Here is a 21,638-nt window from a genome sequence, read left to right on the forward strand (position 1 = left end):
TCAAAAGGCTCTCTTAAACACACCTCAAACCTTCCGCCCCAATTTAGACAGACACATGAACAGGCAGGAAATTGAGGGATATAGACCATGTGCAGACAGATATTCAGTTTCAATTGGCATCATGGTCAGCACTGACCCTGTGGGCCAAAGGGCCTGTTCCTGTGCTATACTGTTCTAATTTCTAATGTGAGGGATAAGCTGAAGATTTCTCAAGCAAATCATTTATCCTGAAAAATCAACTGTTTTTTTTCCCAGCCAAAACATAAATGTTAAAATCTACCACCAACAATTCTACATATTTCCTGCCTGATTGCAGATATGCCCAGTAGCCCCCAAGCTACATTGGAACCAGAAACGGAAACACCACTGCTGTACGTGACAAGCGAAGGAGGCTTCTGTGCTGTCCTCCTCCACTGGCCTATTTGTCAACTAGTTTTGTACTCAGAAATCACATTCTTCTGACAGACACCAAGGTAAGTTCCTTCTGTCAGTGCATGGACCTTTTCACCTTATAATCCTGGAACAATGAACATTTAGATGACACTTTAGTACACAGCACGGCAGTTTAACAAAAAATCATCGCTAAAACAGGCCAATCTACTGTGGAATGGAAGTAGGTGGTGGAGTAGCGACATGACCTCAAGACCAGGTCAGCCGTGCCTTAGTGGTTTGCACTCCCAAACCCAAGCCAAACAGAACTGCGTTCAAACCCCATTTCAGAATCTCGGTCTTGTATCCATAACTGACACAAAAGCAGAAAAGCCTAAGTGGCAGAGAAGGTAGGGGAGGGCAGTGGGTGGAACACAGGAAATTTCACTGGTAAGGTGAAATTAAGGGGCAGTTAAGCTCCTTTTTCTTTGTAACGCATTGCAGCACTGAAGTAATGCAGTGATTGACTAACAGTGCAATGACACCTTCTCTCTTACTTCCCCCCTGTCTTGCCTGAATATTTTATACCCCAGCAAATTGAGTTTCCTTCCCTAACTCACTGTCACTGCTACATTTACCTTCACTTTTGGTGCCAGTTGCCTCCTTGTAAACTTCCACAAAGTCCCAACAATCTATGTCACTCCAGCTTTCACTGCTCTAGAGTGGTGCCGCTCTCCAGTGTTACCAAATGAGAAATCACCACCTTCAAATTCACCCACTCTACATTTGCAATATCCTCCAGCCTTGCACTTATCCCCACAGCCTTCAGAGCCTCTGGCTCTCAGTGCATTCCCCTGCCTTTGGAGACAGAACCAGTCAGACTCTCTCCAACTCTGTCCATAAAGCCTTCTTCATTCTCCCATTCTTCTATAGAAATCTTCACAAAAGCTGGCCAGAGTTCTGAACCATTGATCCAGAAATAAGACTTCAAATCCCATCATAGCAATAACACAAAATGTAAATGTTAAAATGTGGTCTCAGTAACATTGACGGTGAAGCTGCTGGATTGTTGTAAACATCCCTCTGGATAACCAATGTCCTTCACAAAGGTAATCTACTGCCCAGTTTGGCCTGTGTGTCTCTCCACACTCATCAATGTGGTTGACTCTTCACTGTTTCCTCAGTTCAAGGACAATTAAGAATACACAATAAATGCCAGTGTTGGCAGCAACATCCACATCCCCTCTTTTTCCCCCAAGTACACGTTAACTGCAACTCCATGCCTTCTCCCTTGATATTTTCCAACTGACCTAACAGCTATAATCCCTTCCATCCTTCCTCACATTACCTCCTTCTTTCTCTTCTTCATTTTGGGAGTCTTGTTCTCTTTCTGTTTCCGTGGTTTCCTTTTTTTCTTCACTTTGGCTGGTTCTTCTTCTGGAAACATTGCTTCACGACCTTCCTCTTCCTCCTCCTCCTCCTCCTCTTCCTCTGAAAATTAAGACAGACGTTCAGGATTCAGCCAAGTCCACCAGGACTTACTGCATCAGATTGGAAGACATCTTATTTTCCACAGAACATAAACATTAAAAGAATGAAGCAGAGTGAGATGTAAGTGTGTGCAGTTTCCAATCATCTATAATCTCAGTTACCCCAATTACGCATTAAGACAATAGCCAGCAAGCACATCAAAAATGAAGCCCATGTCCATAATCGATTGTCTTGCTAGCCTTACAAAATGAAAGCAATAGCTTCCATTTATATAGTACCTTAAATGTTACAATATACCCCAATATCACACAAAATTTGACCTTAAGCCACAGCGAGAGCTTGTTAACATCAGGCAAAACCAAAAGCACAATCTGGAAAGATTTCAAGGAGCATCTTCAAAGAGATGAGAGGTAGACAGTTAAAGGCATTTTTGGAACAAATTTCCATAATTAAGAACCTAAGTACTTGAATCTTCTTCACTCATCACACCTGCCAAAGGTCAAGTGAAGGACAAAGAGACCAAAACTGGAGAACAACAAAGACCTCATGGGGTTTCCAGGAATGGAGAAAGGCCATGGAGGGATGAGAAATAAATGATGTTTTACTGGACGAGGAAGCAGTGAGCACTGGTATGATGAGTGAACAAGATTGTGTATCACAGTTTAGGACATTTCCAGGGAAGGAACTGCCTGGGTACAGGCTGCCTGATATTCATCCTTGAGGCAGCTCATGTCCATGAGAGGAGCAGGGCTCACAATTCCATTTAATCCTTTAACAAACAATTCCAGAATCATTATGGTATCATTGATACCAACCAACCAAACATTGTAGAATCATTAGCAAATTTAATAAAAAGCATTCTACTTCAAATCACCAAGGAACAGCAAAGAACCCAGAATAGATGCCAGTGAAACTTAGCCAATCATTGGCCATGAAAGAGAGTTACCCAACCTAACCATCAAACCAGGAGTCAGTGTAGATAGTTGTAATGAGGACCATGACTCAAGTAATTAACGCCATTAATTACTTGAGTCATGGTCCTCATTACAAGGGTTACCTATGAAACTTATCAACAGCCTTCTGAAAATCCAAACAAATAATATCACCCGCTCTTCAGGTTTCATTAACTCTCCAGAAGTTTCCATCCGATGCTGACACATACAACTCCTCCTACAGCTATGCCCTTTGTCCTTTCAATTGTCCATGCTGTACAATGAGCAATAATTGTGTCCCATTTTAAGAACTTGTGTACATGCTTGATTCACCGCTCAGTAATTTCCAATTTCAAATTACTCAAATATTTATTAAAAGTAGATCGTTCAAAACGTCCAGTCAGTTCATTAACATTCAAGGATGAGAGGTAGGTCAATGTTCACCCAGCTTGAAGCCCTTTCTGTACTGTTCTGAAAATTATTTTACCAATCCAATCTTAACTTTCTTGCAAGTACAAACCTTTCATTACACAATAAATGAAGAACTCCTGCAGATCAAGGTAAACCCCCACCACCAAGACATGGATAGCAAGTGCCAGTCTTGCCACCATTTATTTAAAAAATAGCTTCACTCATTTGTTTGAATGGCGAGTCAGCAAAGTCTGGCCAGAGTGGACAACTCCTTACAAACAAGCAACTAGTGTTATTGGTCGTGTGACTGAATACCACATTGCTCTAATCCACTAAAACTAATGGAAAGAACTTTTATGATGGGATTCATCAATAGTGGCTCTGCCATTGCTCTAAAAGACCTCATAAAGCAAAGCAGGGACCTCCCCAAGTCCTGCCATTATTTACCTTCCCAGCAATATCATCATAACAATGTTTGTCCTTATTAGCACATTGTAGAGTTTGGGAGCTTGCTGCAATTTAAGAGATTGCCTTGTTTCCTACAGGGCAATAGCGGCCACACTTCAATAGCATCTACAGGCTGGAAGCAATTTAGGATCTCCTGGGCCTATGAAAATGTGATAGAAATACAGGTCTTTCTTCAGACCAACTTCAATGTACCATACAGACCATAATGTAAAACAAAAACAGTAATACTGGAAGAACTCAGCCTGTCAAGCAGCATCTATGGAAAGAGAAACCAGTTAGTGTTTCATGTCAAAGACTATTCATCAGAACTGAGAGAGAGAGAAAAATCAAGTTAGTTTTAAGTAATAGAGCAGGTGGGGAGGGGAATGGGTGGAAGAAAGGAAATATCAGTAATAGGGTGAAATGATGGAGCCACTGAATGGACAGTTAAGTTCCTTTGTGTAACGTGTTGCGAGGTCTGAGTGTTATTGAATTGTCTGGCCTACATGGACTTGCTGAGCAGGCCAGAATACACAAATGGGAAAAAAAAAGTGGGGCAGGGGAGGAATAGCACGCACAAATAGCCAGTCCTGATACAAGAAGAAAAGAGTCATCTGAACTTTAAGAACTCTATATGTAATCCTACAGGATGCAACGTGTCCAGACCAAAACTGAGGTGTTATTCTTCAAGTTTGCATTGGGCCTGACTGTAACAGTGGAGGAGGCCACAGACTGAGAGGGGGATGGCGAATTAAAATGGCAGGCAACCGGAAGGTCAGGTTTGAGAGCAGATGCTCCGCAAAGCGATTGCTCAGCCTGTATTTGGTTTTTCCAACATGGAGGAGACCACATTGACAACACCGAATACAGTAGGCTAGATTGGAAGTGGAAATGGATCACTGCTTCACCTGGACCATAATCTCATTTAATCAATGAGTCACCTCACACACCGTGAAAATAAAATGAGACAAACCCATTTTACCACAAACAGTGTACATTTTATAGTCATTAAGTACTTCATAAAAGAGAGTAACAAGCTGGAATCAAATTGAGCTGTTCAAATTCAATGCTCCAGATACAAAATAACTTTCTTATTCAAAGTTAGCTGCAAGTATTTCAAGAAGTAAATATACATTGTGTTCACAGTCAGATTATTCTTTTCAAAGTGAGAGTTAGACTTTTCTTAAAAACTAGTTATTTTCTCTCTCTACAACTACCAGTAGCATCAACCATTGCCAGCAGCAGGAACAGCACAAGTTAAGAGTAAAGTTCTTTCTCTCCTGTCCCATCAAACATTTCCAGAGTAGCTACAGTAAGAGTTGGATACAAAGTAAAGCTCCTCCTGCTTTGCATCAAACTCTCCCAAGGAAGTACAGTAACAAAGAGATACAGAATAAAGCACCACCTTATCTCAGGGCTAATGGAACAAGGATGAAAGTTCCTTCTATATTGTTCCATCAAACATTCCTAGGGTGGTTACCACACTGTAGGCTTAGCTCTCACCAATACAGTTCCAAATCAGAGGGCCTAATTGATGCAGTGTAAAATCCATATTCCCAATCAATTCTCCTCAGCATCATACACAGCAAGATTCCCATTCTTATGTATTCAATATTCCTTCATAAGTCTTTTTGCCAACAGTAGCTCAATGAAGTGCACAACAATTCTGTCACTCATTAATATCTGAACGATTCCCAAACAGTTTGCAGCTCAAACTATTCAAACCTTGAATAATAACCTGAAACCCAATTAATAAACTTGGTAAAGTCACTACTCTGCTTGGAACTCAAAATTCTCATTTAAGGTATTTTTAATTTGCTCACTCCCCCAATGTGGATGCCACTGGCTTGGCCACCATTTATGTACAACTCAACTGATCCCCAATCTGAATGGGCTGGTTTAGAAGGCCGTTAACCACATTGCTGCAGGTCTGGAGTCCTTTATTGGCCTAACCAGGTAAGGATGGCAAATTTCCTTTTCTAAAGGACATCGGAAAATCAGTTGCGTTTTTACAACAATCCAGTGGTTTCATGATTAGCATTACTGAGTCCAACTTCTTAAAATTAAAGAACATTAGAAATTTAAGGAGAAAATTCAGCCCTCACCTCCTTACGGGGGAGATTTCACTTTGACAACAGACAAAGATGTCCTCTGCCCTCTGTATCACTAGACCAGGTTTGCAAATTCCCAAGAACATCAGTCCTGCTTCACCAGATCATACCCATTTTTAATGAGTTAACTTAAGCTCTCCAGCTGTTCCCCAAGTAAGTTTTTCATTGCAGCTGTGCATGCATGTACTTGTACATTTGGCAATAAACTCAACTTTGACTTTGTTGTCAAGGAATCCAAGCTTATGTTATTGAATCAAAAGCCCAGGCCTCTGATTGCTAGTCCTGTAATTTCACCTTAGTGTTAACTAGTAGTCTTGTTTTCTGCAACTGTAGCAGTCCAGAGTTTAATAACTCTAAAATCTAAATCCCCAAACATCAAATGACTCTGTGCTAACAAAGAGGCAAGATAATTCTGTTGGGATTGAGGTCAAAGAATAGCAACAAAACATAAATCTCTCAAGATCATAACAATGTGTGAAGCCATTCTCCGGTGAGTCACTGTGAAGCTGAGCTTTGTTTATCCTGCACTGCTATCACAGATTTATTTAGCAATTGATCCCTCAAAATGGCCATCCCTAATACTGCAAATTGCTGCTAGATTTCTATAGCAATGCTTTAGCTCAGCGCTGCACAATGTAATTAACCAAATGTGGCTGAGTTGAACTCCAGATGTGGCAGACTGTATTGATCAGTAAATAAAAATGAGTAACGTCCACCATCTTCAGTCATGTGCTCTCAATTTACTCACACACACGTGCATGTCAACTTCTTTTGTACATATCTTGGAAAAATAGTGAGACAGAAGAGAGTGTGTTTTGATCATTATGGGTTTTATTTTCTTCGTTGCTGCTCATTGGTCATCTGCTAAAATGGTGCATATCAGAAGTGAAAACACCAGATATCAGCACCATGGAAACACCATCCACATGGGATGGAATGGGGAGTGGCTATGATGGTTAATTTGACCAATTGCAATGACACTTCAGGCTGCACAGGATGGTAATCCTACCAATATCAGCCAGTTCCAACAGGGTGAGATCTTCCAACCGTAATCTGGATGGAAACCAGGCAGATGGCAGGGAAACAGGAAGAGGACAAGAATGAAATAACAGGAGGAGAAGGAGAATGGAAAGGTGGAAACAGAAGCAAGAGAAAAACAAGTAGGCAGTCACCAGCAAACAAGTTAGAAAATGATAGATTTATACAGAATCTTTCAATATTTCTAAAGCATGGCATGGCCAGTGAAAGTGTGGAGCAAGAAGTTGGCATGGATTCCTTTTCAGGACCACTGTCCAGCTCAGCTGGATTAAGAAAACAGCATGAACTCTCTCTCGGCACCAAAGGTGATGACTGTTAGACTAGATGCATAATATCCGGTCAGAGGTACAGGCAGTATTGGAGTGGGATAAGTGAGCGAGAGAGAAGGTTGGCAAGAGCAATTTTCAACTTTGATACCCTTGACCACTGAATGGCTCCCTGGTATTTTCAAGACTCACATTTGACGAATGGATACCAGGGCACTGTGCAAGTACTGGTCCCTCTGGGCAAAGAGGTGGCAGGGAGGGGCATGGAAGGACATTTAAAAATAATACGTCTACAACAATCACAATGAAGAAAATGCAATGGACTGCTCTTCCATTGCCGCTCAGCCAGAACAGATGAGTCAGAGTGAAGTTACTCAAGGGCAACAGACAGCAACTGGTGTCCAGTCTGGAAATTATCACTCAGGAATATTGTGTGACTTAAGAAATAGAAGTAGACCTTAGGGCCCTTCAAGGTTTTGCTACCATTCACTGAGGTCAAGGCTGATCCTGTACTTTCCAACCAGATCTTACATCCTTCGATTCTTCTTGTAGTGAAGGAATTATTGATCACACTCAGCAACCGAGCAACCAGAGATTTCTGGAAGGGTGAATCCCAAACATCAACAATCTCTCCTCATCCCAGCCCTAAGTGACTGACGCCATATCCTGAGACCAAACACACTTGTTCTAGACTTCAGCCAGAGGAAACAGCCTTAACATCCATCTCGTCAGTTGGTTTAGCATTCCTCGTGCAATGACCAAATGGGATTACTGTTGCAATCTGGATATCGATGGGGAAACTGCCCTCAAAACCAACTTTGAAAATAACATGCAACTCAACTCAAGTGTTAGGAGAAAAAAGTGAATATGTGGAAATGCGCAGATTAATTAGGGCAAAAGCAAGGTTGTGTGAGGGGTGGAGGTTATGGATCAGATCTCCAGGCTTTTGACATCTTCTACATCAATTTCAAGAAATCATGGCAGGCAAGCCATTTCTCATACACCTTGCACAACCAGCACAATCACAATAATAGAATTGGACTTTGTTATCATGACAAGGTGACTTAAGAGACAGTAACCTGTACTTATAAGGTATCTTAAACATAGCGAAACATCCAAAGACCTTTGCAAGAACATTCTCAAACAACACAAGATACTAAGCCACATGGTAGGCTTAAAGGCAGTTGGAGCAAAAGAACTGCAGATATTAAAAATACAAAATGTAAACAGAAAATTCACGAAACACTCAGCAGTTCCACATTCTGACCCTTCATCAGAAGATGTCCCTGACCTGAAACATTAATGTTTCTCTGTCTATAGATGCTGAACTGCTGAGTGTTTCCAGCATTTTCTGATAGTATTTCAGATTTCCAGCATCTGCAGTTGTTTTTTTTAATTTTCAAATACTGGAAGCAATCAAGTCAGACAGCATCAGTGGGGATAGAAATAGAGTCCGCATTTCAGGTCAAGAACCCTTCATCAGAAGTGCCGAGTGCTCCCAGGCTTTCAGGAAGGTTAGGTCAGCAGAGGGAGAGGTTAAGAGGTAAAGGGCCTTGGCAGCTAAAGGATAGACTACCAATAGTGCAGTAATTAAAATCAAGAATGAACAGCAGGAGTTGGAACAGCACAGATAAACTTTAATAGGAACTTTAAAATGAAATCATGAAATGATACAGCATGCAAAGTAGAACTGTCCAAATAATCACACTCCCATGCTCCTTCCCCGTTGCCCTATCTCACAATCAAGCAGGGTGGGGGAGGGGGAAGAGGGGAGAAGGGATAGGCAGAGGAGTATGAGGACATCGCTGAGTGAGGTGGGTGAAGGGGTCACAGCCAAGAGTGGGAGGTGGTGGAGACGGGTTGGAAGAAAAAGAACTAGACACAACAGTTCTTTGCTCCTTGCTTAGTACAACTGGAAGGGCTCCCCTTCCCTTTCGTTCATGATTGATGACTACATTCAGTTGCCAAAACCTTGAGCCCTGAAATTCCCTACATGAACATTCGACCAAGCTCAAAACAGATACCTCACGGTAGGTCATCAACCCTAAACAATAACTTCCTCTGTCCATAGATGTTGCCTGATTATTCGCAGTATTTTTTGGTTTTACTTCCAATTTCCAGCATTTGCATCTACTTGTGGACACCTGTCCTAACATCTTCCACAGCAGCTCTGTGTCAAATTTCAACTGATTATGCTCCTGGGAAATCTTGGTCAAGCAGCATTACCTCAGCAAGAACTAGACATTCAGTGAATGATACAGAACAATGACAAAATTGGAAAACAAAGTTAATTCAGTGTAGTGGCCTAAAATGTTTACCCCCCCCCCCCCCCACAAGATGCAGGAATCACAGGAGAGGCTACAATTTATTACCCATTCCCAGATACCCTCAGGAAGTTGTGGTGAATCACCTTCTGGAATTCTGGGACCTCTACAGTGAAGGTTTTCTCAGTGTTAAGTAGGGAGTTCACTATTTTTAACAGGCATTGGTAAAAGATACAGCAATCTATTTCCAAGTCAGGGTCATGTGCGACTTGGAAAGCAAGTGGTCTTTCCATGTGCTGGCTAACTTATCCCATTTTGATAGTAGAGGTCACAGAACTGTTAAAGAATCCTCATCAAGTTACTGCAGCAGAATTTGCAATTGGTACACATTGCATCCACAGGGATTCAATGGTAGAGGGAATGTATGTTTAGAGTCGTTGATTGGTACCAATCAAGTTTGTTGTTGCGCCCTGGATACCATTAAACTTCTCGAACATTGCTGCACTTGTTCAGGTAAGGCAGGAGTATTCCATTACATTCCTGACTTGTGCTTTGTAGCTGGTGGAAAGTCTTTGAAGAGTCAGGAGACAACCACCTCATCATAGAATACTCAGCCTCCGAGCTGCTGGCAATGTCACAGTATTTGCATGGCTTGTCCAGTTAAGTCTCTGGTCAATGGTGACAACCAAGACATTAGTGGGGTTTTCAGCAATCACAATGTGATTGAGTGCCAAGGGGAAGATGTGAGGCATCGGGTTAACATCTCGTTACTGGATATAGTCAATGCCTTCCACTTGTGTGGCACAAATATAGTCTGCCACTTATCAATCAATGCCTGAATGTCATCAAGGTCTTTCTGCATGCAGGCATAGACGACTCTGATGTGAAGACTTGTGAAAAACAAAAAAGCTGCATAATTGATGAAGCACCTGATGATTGAGCTTCAGATGCTGCAGCAAAATCTTGGGCCTCCACAAATTGTAGCCCTCTTCCTTTTTACCAAGTTGACCCCACCTATCACAGAGTTTTTCCACAATATCCAGGACTCCTTGATGCTGTCTGGATGTCAAGGAAAGCCATCATCACCTCATCCTTGAAATTCAGCTCACTTATCAATATTTGGACCAAGACTGTAACAGTGTCTGGAGCAGAGTAGTCTTGACCAACTCAAAATGAATATCAAAATGAGGAGGTCATTGACAAGCAAGTGCCACGCATTAGCATGTTCAAAGATGCTTTTCATCACTGTATTGATGATGAGACTGGTGGGTATGAACTTGCTGGACTGATTAGCCCAGCTTTTTGTGAACAAGACATGGTTGAGCAATTTTCCACATTGTGGGATAGATGCAAATGTTGCAGTGTACTGGAACAGCTTGCACAGTACACCTTCAACAAAGCAGCTGGGATGTTGTCGGAGCAAATAGCCTTTGTTATATCCAGTGTGCACACCAACTTCTTGAGTGAACCAATTGGCTTCTGTTAGCAGCCACAATGGATGATATACTTTCCAGTTCTGATTGAATATGGTTGCAAATGCTTCAGGCATGTCTTTTGAAATTAGTTGCTGGGCCCTGCTGTCATTGAGGTGAAGGATGTTCATGGTGCATCCTCCCACCTGCACCAACCCCATTAGCTGTTTTTAATTACGTTGGATGATGTAAGACTGCAGAGCTTTGATCTAATATATTGGTTGTGGCTTCAGTTAGCTCTGTCAACTGCATGCTGCTTTTGTTTGGTGTGCACATATAACATATAACTCTGTTATAGTTTCAGGTTGGTTCCTCATTCTTAAGGCATGCTGTGCTCCTTCTGCCATGTCCTTCTATGCCCCTTCTTGAACTTGGTTTGAAGGTAATTATAGAGCGAGGGATATACCAGGCCCCGAGGTTATTGCTTGTGGTGGAGTACAATTCTGTTGCTAATGAACAATAGCACCTCACAGATGCCCAGTGTTGAGCTCTTTGATCCATTCTTAACCGTTCCCATTTAAGGTGGTGGTAGTAGCACAAAACATAGTGAAGGATGCCCTTTGTGTGAAAGCCGAAATTTGTCTCCACAAGAATTCTGGTCACTCCTACCAATACTCTAATGGAAAGATGCATCCACAACAGATAATTTGGCAAAGGTGAGATCAAATATGTTCACCTCTAGTATGGGATTTCTCATGTACTGCAGATCTAGTCTGGCAACTTGGAGTCATGGAGTCATACAATATAGAAACACGTCCCATAGCCCATCACATCCATACCAACGATTGTACTTAATTACCCACATTTGGTCCATATGCTCCTAATACGCTGGTAATTTAAGTGCTTGTCTAGATGCTTCTTAAATGTCCTTCGGAATCCAGCCAACATATAGTCCATCACCCAGAGTTGCTAATGATCAACTCTAGGTGAAGGACTACAAGGTCCCCCATCCAAAGCTTCCTGCTCTGAGTGCTTCTTCCAATTGATGTGCAAAAGTATGGATTTATCAGATGGGTGAAATCAGCAAGAGAGTTCCTTGCCTGAGTTAACTCAAGGCTTAAAACATTATGGATCCAGAGTCAATGTTGAAGCGACTCAGAGCTGCTCCTTCCCAACTGTCACCTCAGGTGGGAACAGTCTGGTACAATGGCAGAAAGTTGCAATTCCAAGTGTGACTACATCAGACTATTGTTTGAATAATCTGTGAAATAGCTCTATTCATGCACATCCCCAGAAGTTCACATGGGAGCCTTTTCAGATGTAACTGGCTAAATGTGTTGCCATATTCAAATCCAATGCTTGGTTGATCAAGTACTATTCCTGATGATTTTTCATAGCATTTTGATGCATTTGAGTTGCTTGATGTGCCATTTCATGGGGCAGTTAAGAGTCATCCATATTGCTTCGGCTCTTGAGTCACATACAAAGTTAGAATGATTCAGGAAGTCAGATTTCCTTAAGTGAGAGACATTAGTGAATCAGGTGCATTTTTACAACAATGCAGTAATTTCAAGGTCATGGTTACCATTAACTATATTTTCCCCCAGATTATTTCATTAACTGAACAAATTAGCCAGCTGTCATGGTAGGATCTGAACCACTATGCTACTGCTCGGAACAACAAAGTCAAGCAATGTACCTGGGGTCACGGTGCACCCTGGAACAATGTACAAATTAGGAGCAGTGCACTCAGCCCTTCCATGCCTCCTCTACCATTTAATATAGTTGGTATAACTAACCTCAACTCCATATTCCCACCTACCCCCAAAAACTTTTCACCACCTTGCTTATTAAGAATCTATCTGCCTCTACCTTAAAAATATCCAAAGATTCTTCTTCCATTAGCCTCTAAGGAAGGGAGTTGCAAAGATTCACGAACTCCAAGAAAAACAGCATTTTATCTGTCATAAATAGGTGACAGCCTACCTTTAAATAGTGACCCCTACTCCTGGATACTCCCACAGGGGAAAAAATCCTCTCCACATCTACCCTATCAAGACTCCTCAGGAGTTTGTTTCCATCAGGAGAAAAAATACTATACACAGTTTTCCAGATGTGGTCTCACCAATGCCCTGTACAACTGAAGCATAACATTCCTACTTTTGTGGATCATTAGCCAGTGTGTGCTGGACAAAAGTTGTATGGACAGATATAAAGCCAGAAAATGTAGACATGGAAGCAGATCATTTAACTCCTCAAACCTGTTGCACCATTCAATGAGATATTGGCTTATTTGTGACCCAAATCTACATACACATCTTTATCCTATTTTGCTGAGTATCTTAAGTTATAACGTAATACACAGAATTCCATTAAACTTTTGAATTTTCATCATTTCTAGTTTTTCACCACTTATAAAGTACCCTGATCAATCCCTTTAGATCCCTAAACTGGATGACCTCTCACCCATCTACAATGAAACCCATTTGCTGATTTTGTTCGTTTGTTTGATGTATTTGTAGATCTGTGAAATTTAATACTTGCTTTTATCCTGCTCATGATGCGATCTACCTGTTTGTTGTTGGTAAACTTGTGAGATATTCTTTACAAGCACAAAATTCTGTAGGTCATAAGGATAAATAGGTAATGCACATACTTTACAAAAGACAGTAAAATTGCCAAAGATGAAAATGAAAGATATCTGTAAGTCTAGCACATCTAACATACAAAGCCAATGTGAGCAGAAATAAAATAAAGGATGTAAAGCTATCAAGCCAAAACAGAATGCAATTCAGAAGAGTTAACAGTCAAACTGTTCAGGGTATTAGTTAGCACCTGGGTTCATTTCTGATTAAATATGGGTCATAGTGTCAGCAGTTGGTCAGTCAATAACACTGTTGCTTCCAAGTCAGAAGATTGTGGCTTCAAGTTCCAAAGTTCAGGGCACAAAAATCTAACCTGGCTCTTTAGTGCAATAGATACTGAGCTGTTAGACCAGCCCACATTTGAATGAGAAATTAAACCAAGGCCTGAACCTCTTTTTCAAGTATAACAAGCCCAATGGCAATAATTTGATGAGCAGAAGTTATATTGATCCAAGAGCAAAATACTCCAGATACTGAAAATGTGAAATAAAAACAGTATGTTGAAAACAGTCAGCAGGTCAGGCAGCATCTGTGGGGAGAGATAACCTTTTACAGGAAGAGATAAACTGATTAGGGGTCACTGACCCAGAGCATTAACTCACCCCATAGATGCTGGAATGTTTCTGGTCAACATTTATCTCTCAATCAACTTTGCACAAAAACATTATCTGTTCATTGTCACAATGAATTATCTGGAACTTCCTCTGAGCAGAGTGGCTACCATATTTCCCACATACCAACTCCACTTCAAAAGAACTTCACTGGCTACAAAATTCTCGGGACATCCAGATAGCATGGAAGAGAAGTCTTTTGTAATAGATTTGATTCCCACTGTTGCCTAGACTTTGACTAGGTCCCTACAGATTGAAAAACCGCAAATGTGATATCACTTCCCTAAAAGGGAGAGAGAAAGATAGCAGGAAGCAGTAGGCCAGAGAGCAAAAATGTTGGAGCCTATTTTGAAGTAGTAACAGGACACATAGAAAATCATAATATGGTTAGGCAGGCAAAACATGGTTTTCTACCAGCAAGTTAGTTAAAAGGGAACTAATGGATATAGTGCATGTGGATTTCCAAAAGGTGTCACATAAAAGATGACTCCACAAAAACACATGATACTGAAAATAGTATATTAACATGGATCGAAAAATGGTTAACTGACAGTAAGCAGGGAGTACGGATAAAGGGTCATTTTCAGGTTGATAAGTGGTAAAGTGCAGTGTGCTCAGCAATTTCCAATCTATATTATAGATAGACAAAGAGATCATATTATATGCAAGTTTGTTCATACAAAAATGGGCAGGAAAGCAAGAAAATAATGCAATGCAAAATTAGCCAGTTTAGTGGAAACAGAAAAAGTGATTATTTAAACTTTGTGTGACTAACACATGCTGATATTCAGCAAAATCTATGTATCTTCATACAAGAAACAAAGTTAGCACAGTAGTACAACAATTAACAGAGAAAGCAAACAGAATATTGGCCTTTTTTGCAATAGGGATGAAGCACAAATGTTATAAGTACAAGATAAGAGTACAAAAAGAATGAAAGTCTTGCTGTAATCATACAGGGCTTTGGTGTGTCCATACCTTGGGTACGGCATACAATTTTAGTCTCTTTACTTAAGGATATGCTTGTATTGGAATCAATCAAGCGAATCTATGTGGGAAGAATGAGTAGATTAGACCTATCTTCTCTTGAGTTTTCAAAGAATGAGAGGTGATCTTCACAAAGCATGCAGATTCTGAGGGATCTTGACAGGTTAGTTGCTGCAAGGATGTTTTCCCTATTAGGAAAATGCTATTTAAGACTGATCCAAGAAAGATTTTTTTTCTCTCAGAGTTGTCAGTTTTTGGAAGTCTTGCCCAGAGAGCTGTGGAAGCATAATCATTAGAGGTATTCAAGGCTTAGATAGATAGCTTTTGTGACTATAGCAGAATCAAGGGTTACATGGGACAAGCAGGAAAGTGGAGTTAAGGCCACTATAAGATCAGACATAATCTTTATGAACGACAGAGCAGACTTGAAGAATCATATGGCCTGTTCCTATGTTCTTGCCTGTATGTGTGCATGCATTTCTGTGAACATATGGTGTGCAGGTGTGGGGATGTTCCTGCATATAGTCACGCATCTATACATATCACTCATGGCAACTGGTTCTAAATAAAGCTGACGCTTGAGCGAAATACTAATGAAGACCTCATCACCTTCAGTGAAGAGTGGTAGACCCAATGAAAATAAAAAAATGAAATTTAAAAAGGGTCTGGCACCCCCTAATGACAGGCAATGGTGTCAAGCAACAGCAGTAATCCTGAGCGGTGAAACAGCTGAAACAAAAGATTTTTTCTGCCTTTTGGATACAAGTAATTGCTACATTCAGTGCCGCTCAACCTAACCTATCCGATCTCTGCGACTGACCTATCACAAAGCCGGGCAATACTCTGCGGGCCAATGGGAGGGCAAAGGAGGAGGCGGAGCTCCAACCATCAGCAGGGTAGGCTGCAAGCCGGCTTTGTGACGTCATAATGGGCCTGCTTTGAATAATATTTGTAGTTCAAGGGAGAGAGGGAGAGATGGGCAGCTAATGGGGCAAAACAGACCACAAATCATTGTGCAAACCCCAAACTCTTACCCACCTCTTAACTGTTACTTAGTGAACTTTTATTAAAAAAAGTACAGCTCCTGCTTCAAAATACAATGCAAGAATTAGTAACTAACAGTATGATTTTTCAAGATTAAAGCATTCCTCCAAAAAACCATTACTCTCACTCAGAAATTGCCCCCCTCTTTCATGCATCCAGCAAATGCAACAAGTAAAAGATCACTAAAATTAAAAGCTGTGCTGGGATTAATAATTTGCATCTTGAGACTGAAAAACAATGATGCATGTGTGTTCAGATAGGTATGTATCCAGTGTGAAAATTGCAGCAAATGTCAACGCAATGTTAATTTATAATTATTGGTGGGGGTGGCGGATAAAAACAAGATCACAGGTTAGTATACTATAAAAAGCAATTAAATTGCAATTTAAATATGAATACTGTTTGCTCCACTGATCTAGGTAAGATTTATCAAATTAAAATGAATTAAAATAAACATGCAGAGTTTCAGAAAAATACGCGGATATTATAATTAATATTTTCGGGCACTATATCATGAACTCCGGTTTGGTGAATTTTCCCGGTTTATTTGTTAATATAAAATGTACTGCTTTAAACGGCCACTTTCCGTTTCAAAGACGCGGATCAGAATTTTTTTCTAAAATTAGTAGAAACAAAAGATCAGTCTTGCGTATGCATCAGCCCCTTTACTGGCTCCAGAACCCTGTCTGTCATCGGTTCGCATCGAGCACAAAGTGCCGGCGGCGGCTGTAAGGGAGCGAAGGCCGACAAAAAAAAAACTTGCAAATTAGACCGAGGAAAAGCCCCCGAATCGCGGCTTCCCGCGGCCCTGACTCCCGCTCCTACTCCTCCATACACTTTCTGCAGACACTCCGGGCTTGACCAAACCCTGAAGTTGCCGGTATTCCGCTGTGGGGCTGTAGTTTTTTTCAGATATACATGTTCTTATTTACATATATAATATAGAAAGGGGGTTGTTGCCTGGTTCTTACTCTAATCTTTTTGCGCCGACAACTTGAGCATGAAAATGATTATTAATGAGAACCTCATCAGCACCTACCTGGGGCTCCCTCATCGTTCTCCATCCCGTCCTCCTCATTGCCAAAAGATGCCGGCATCATTGAATGTTAAGTTATATATATATATATTTGTATTTGAAGAGAGATAAAGCTATGGGGGGGGGTGGTCACAGAAAATTTACATTTAAAAAAAATCCTGAAAAGGAAACATATATTTAAAAAAGGAAGGAAATGCAAATAAGGAGGATCTTAAAAAAACTAAATGAATAAAAGACAGGAGGGAGCCCTTGTTGGATATTTTAAAAAGGACAGGAGCGGATGGAGTGACTATATTGACAGATTTGTCAGGGTGAGGTGGAAAAATGGCCGCCACACACCAACAAAAAAAATCTCCTCAGCCCCCCGCCTGAAAATAATCCAAAAAAAGAGACAGAAAGAGGGGAGAGAAAAAATTGGAACGCACATGCCCAGTTGTGACGTCTCGTCTGGTTGCCCCGGTAACCATGCATCCCATAATTATCCCTAACCTGCTAGTTATGGTAGTAGTTAACCAGTTTTTGGTGCTGGTAGAGTGTTGTTTGGAATGGGGGAAGGGAGAAAGTTTTCGTCTGTCTCTCCATTACTAATGATATATTCCCTAATTACTTTGAACTTGTTTTGGGCACACATTTCTATTTAAATATATAAAAGGTTTAAAAATATAGAGTCCATACTGGTGCTGTAAATAATTTTTAAAATGCACCATGCAATCATCTGAATTCATCTAACTGCACAACTGTGTTGCCAGATTTTTGACAGATCAGTGAGGGATTTTCTCAGAAAAATTATGGATAGGGTAGAAGTCACAGAGCAATATATATTTCTCTCAGAGATGATATCATTAGCCAAAACAAAACCCCTGAATGAGATTATTTTCACTGTAGTTTAACCTATAAAATCATTATTCCCAAAACAATATATGTGGCATTTCTGTATGTAACTTTGGCAGCTGATCTGTTGCAGTGTTAAAAGTTATTTTTGATTCTACCTTACCAAATTGCTTAACCAGAATGTTCAATGTATCTGACACACAGAAGATAAGATTACTGGACCTGGATCTACCGTATATCACAGGAAAATACCACTGATATTTATGAGGAACAACGTTACACTGCAAGGTCATTGAACCCAGCAACTCAATTTCTATCACTATAACCTTCCATCCTTTTACTCTCTAGGAAAATGTCTAATTACCTCTTGAACCTACTTGTGTGCATTCTTGGTAACCTATTCCACAATTCATTTTACCCAATACATCTAAGTGTTCTGACTGGCTTTCCATCTTACTCTGAATTTGATCAGCTTTTGATAGTTAAGTCCCGTGCTACAGTGAACATTTTTTCATAGATCAACTGGGGTCAAAGGAGAAACTCTGCAAGCTGTTTATCCACTCTCAAATTCCCAGTGAATAAAAAGTGAAACAGTTTTTTTCTTCCCTGTAAGGTTTATATAAAGTCCTTTTATTCAATGATGTATTCCTGGCAGGGTTCTGAACACTGGGAGATAGGAGGGTAGTATGTAATCTGCAGAAATGTTTAAACCTCACACCAGGTATGACAGGTAACTCAGGTTTTAAATCAGTGTGATACTGAACAGTTAGGCTGATTGCAGCATTACAAACTCATCATCTGTAGTCAGGTACACAGAATGTAACAGAAAGAGAAAAAATACACTACAGATCTGTCAGCAACTGAATGAAATACATTTGTAAATTTATAATGATTTTGTTTCCTATTTGCTGCACCCTACTAAAAAGAAGGTACAAACAAGATGCTGGAGGAACTCAGCAGGTCAGGGAGTATCTGTAGAGGGAAATGGACAGTCAATGTTTCGGGTCAAGACCCTTTATCTGGACTGGAATGCCCAGTCCAGATGAAGGTTCTCAACCCAAAACATCGACGGTCCACTTCATTCCTTAGAAGTTGCCTGACCCGCTGAGTTCCTCCAGCATCTTGTTTTTTGCTCCATATTCCAGCATCCGCAGTCTCTTATGTCTCTAAAAATAAGGTACGTTTGTTAGTCTTTTTGTTTGATGGCCCTCAAGTAACTCAGCTTCTTCCTTGATGGATTTTTCAAGGAAAAGGTAATTGAAAGACACAGATTTAGATATGGATTTTGACCTGCTCCAAAATTCAAGGTTTTTTTTTGTTAATTTTTTTTCTTAATTACAATATGCATGTTAAGTTGACAGTATTGTTGAGTGCATGGAGGTTCATTGTAGTTGTAAGCAGGACTTATTGAAGGTCTGCATTCCTCTGACCCCAGTGTATTTCCCAGGCTGTGTACGTGCATTGGAGTGCTCACCCATTGTTAGTACTTGTTAGGGTTTTGGCTGCAATCAGTTCTTTCTGCAACTTCTGCAGCATTTGTTACAGGTTTTTGGCAAGCCAATTACTGGAAGAGACCACATTTTGTGAAGAGTTTGTTCTCATCCATCTTTAAAGTGAATATGTTTTCCTCAGCTTCAACAAACCTACAACAACCTTTGAGTATTTCTCCTACTGTTACCGAAAAGAAAGAAAGAAACAAACATTTCAGAGGAAACAGCAACCTAGAATGCATTTGCTGAGGAATCTTTCAATGAAAGCCTTCTGATTTAAACTGAATCGTTATTTGTAATTTATGATCAAATCACCAGACAGAAACTAGCTATATATAGTATAAGTTGCTGTTAGCCTTTAATTGTCTTCCTAAAAGGTCGTTTGGCTTTTAGATCCACATAAATGGATTTTAGAGCATAATTCTTAGATGTAATCTCTAGCAAATTAGATCATCTGAGTCAGACAAGCCTCAATAAGGACCTCTTGATTGGAATGGGCAACAACCAAACAAAACCACCTGGAGTGCTGCTCTTTTTTACGAGCTATGAGTCCCAGGTATGCAACAATCTAGGGCTGAGGTCACATTTCTGTGGGGAAAGTATGATTACATCCCAAAAGGTAAAAAAAACACACTACGTATAATCACTCATTATCTCACTGCATGTTTGATCATCACAATCTATTGAAGGTCTCTGTTTTCCTGCATTCACACACAACCCAAGATCTACCATCCATTGTTGAGGGGATGATATTACATGATCATATCCCTGAAATGAATACCGTGGCAGGAAAAATAAAGCCAACACCCACAGGCTACACTCAGGTCAGTTTTCTGGAGATAACTGAAAGGGGAATGAAAATGATACAAATTTAACTTATATCTGTTAATGCTGTTGTTGGTGTTTGTTTCAGTTTTCTATGTTTAAAGTACTTTTATAAAATTTTAGAAATATGGACATGTTTACCTCCCATTAGTGGTTATGTTTTTCTGATATTTCTTACCGAAGTGAGTTACAGCACCACTTAAATGTTATAGCATCGAAGGAGGCCATTCAACCCATTAAGTTTTTACTGAGTTCATGCAAGAGCAATCCAACTAGCCCTATTTGTTTTCCTTTCAAATACTATCAGGGTTCCTTTTGAACATTGTGATTGAGTCTACTGCTCCCAGCCAGTACGTTCCAGATTCTTCATACTTGCTGCAGAACAATTTCCTGAGGCTATTTTTTGATTCTTATGTCAATCACATTCATTCTATGTCCTGTGGTTCTGGACTCTTCCAACAATGGAACAGTTAATTTCTACCTAATCTGTCTAGACCCTTCATGATTTCAAATATCAGATTCCTTTCCAATCTTATCCATTCCAAGATCAACCCTAGATGCACCTAGCTAAGGCCTTCAGTTATCTCCTAAAATTTGGTGCATGATGCTATATTCCAGTTGTGCCTGGTGACAATCATGATGGCTAGTTTTGCTCCTGTACTCTGTGTGCCTATTTATAAAGTCCAGATTTCCATAAGACTTAAACCACTTTCTCAATCTGCCTCTTTCAATGAGAACACCCCCAGCGTCCCCTTGGAATCATGCCCTGTTGATATTATCTCTCCACGTTCTTCCCAATAAAATCTAACACTTAGCATCCATTTCCATCTGCCATGTGTCTGGTCATTCAGCCAGCCTACCATATCCTTACCATTACTATTCTCTTATGGTGCACTACACTTCCAAGCTTGCATATTTGGAAATTGTGTTCCTCTACATCCAAGTTCAAGTCATTAACATATGTTAAGAGAAGCGGCCATTCTAATACCAATAGGGAACGCCACTGCATACTTCCCTCGAGCCAAAACACATCTGTTCATTGTTTCCTGTTACTTGGCAAATTTTCTAGCCAGGTTACTTCTGCCTCTTTTATTCCATGGGCTTCAATCTTGATGTTAAGCCTATAATGTGGCACCTTATTATATGTGTTTTACAAACCATAATTATTCACTCATTGACTCTATTATCTCATCAAAAACTTTTCAGCAAAAAAAAATAAACTGCTGGTTAAGCAGCATCCATGGAGGCAAAGGAATGGTTGATGTTTTGGGTCAAGACCCTGCAGCAGGACCGAGAGTAAGGAAAGTATAGAAGTGAGAGGGAGGGGTGGGACAGAGGCTGGTAGGTTATAAATTGAACCAGATGGAAGGAGGGATGATGGGCAGATGGTACCAGGTGGGGGAGGGGATAGGAAAGGTGAACCAAGGG

The 21,638-nt window shown here is 40.5% G+C and overlaps 1 protein-coding gene across 3 annotated transcripts in view; it reads right to left on the bottom strand.

Moving 5' to 3' along the window:
• Positions 1 to 17,406, bottom strand: part of chd5 (chromodomain helicase DNA binding protein 5) — a 77,044-nt gene extending 59,638 nt beyond the window's left edge. For all 3 annotated transcript variants that reach the window (XM_052039345.1, XM_052039346.1, XM_052039344.1), the window contains exons 1-2: positions 17,068 to 17,406; positions 1,718 to 1,860 (exon numbers count right to left, since the gene is read on the bottom strand). In XM_052039345.1, the coding sequence (XP_051895305.1) occupies positions 1,718 to 1,860; positions 17,068 to 17,128 (204 nt within the window). In that variant the 5' untranslated portion in view covers positions 17,129 to 17,406. The remainder of the gene's footprint in view (positions 1 to 1,717; positions 1,861 to 17,067) is intronic.
• Between the last annotated feature and the right edge of the window lie 4,232 nt (positions 17,407 to 21,638).

Source organism: Pristis pectinata, chromosome 26 (assembly GCF_009764475.1).
Source record: "Pristis pectinata isolate sPriPec2 chromosome 26, sPriPec2.1.pri, whole genome shotgun sequence".
In the NCBI taxonomy this organism is placed as follows: Eukaryota; Metazoa; Chordata; class Chondrichthyes; order Rhinopristiformes; family Pristidae; genus Pristis; species Pristis pectinata.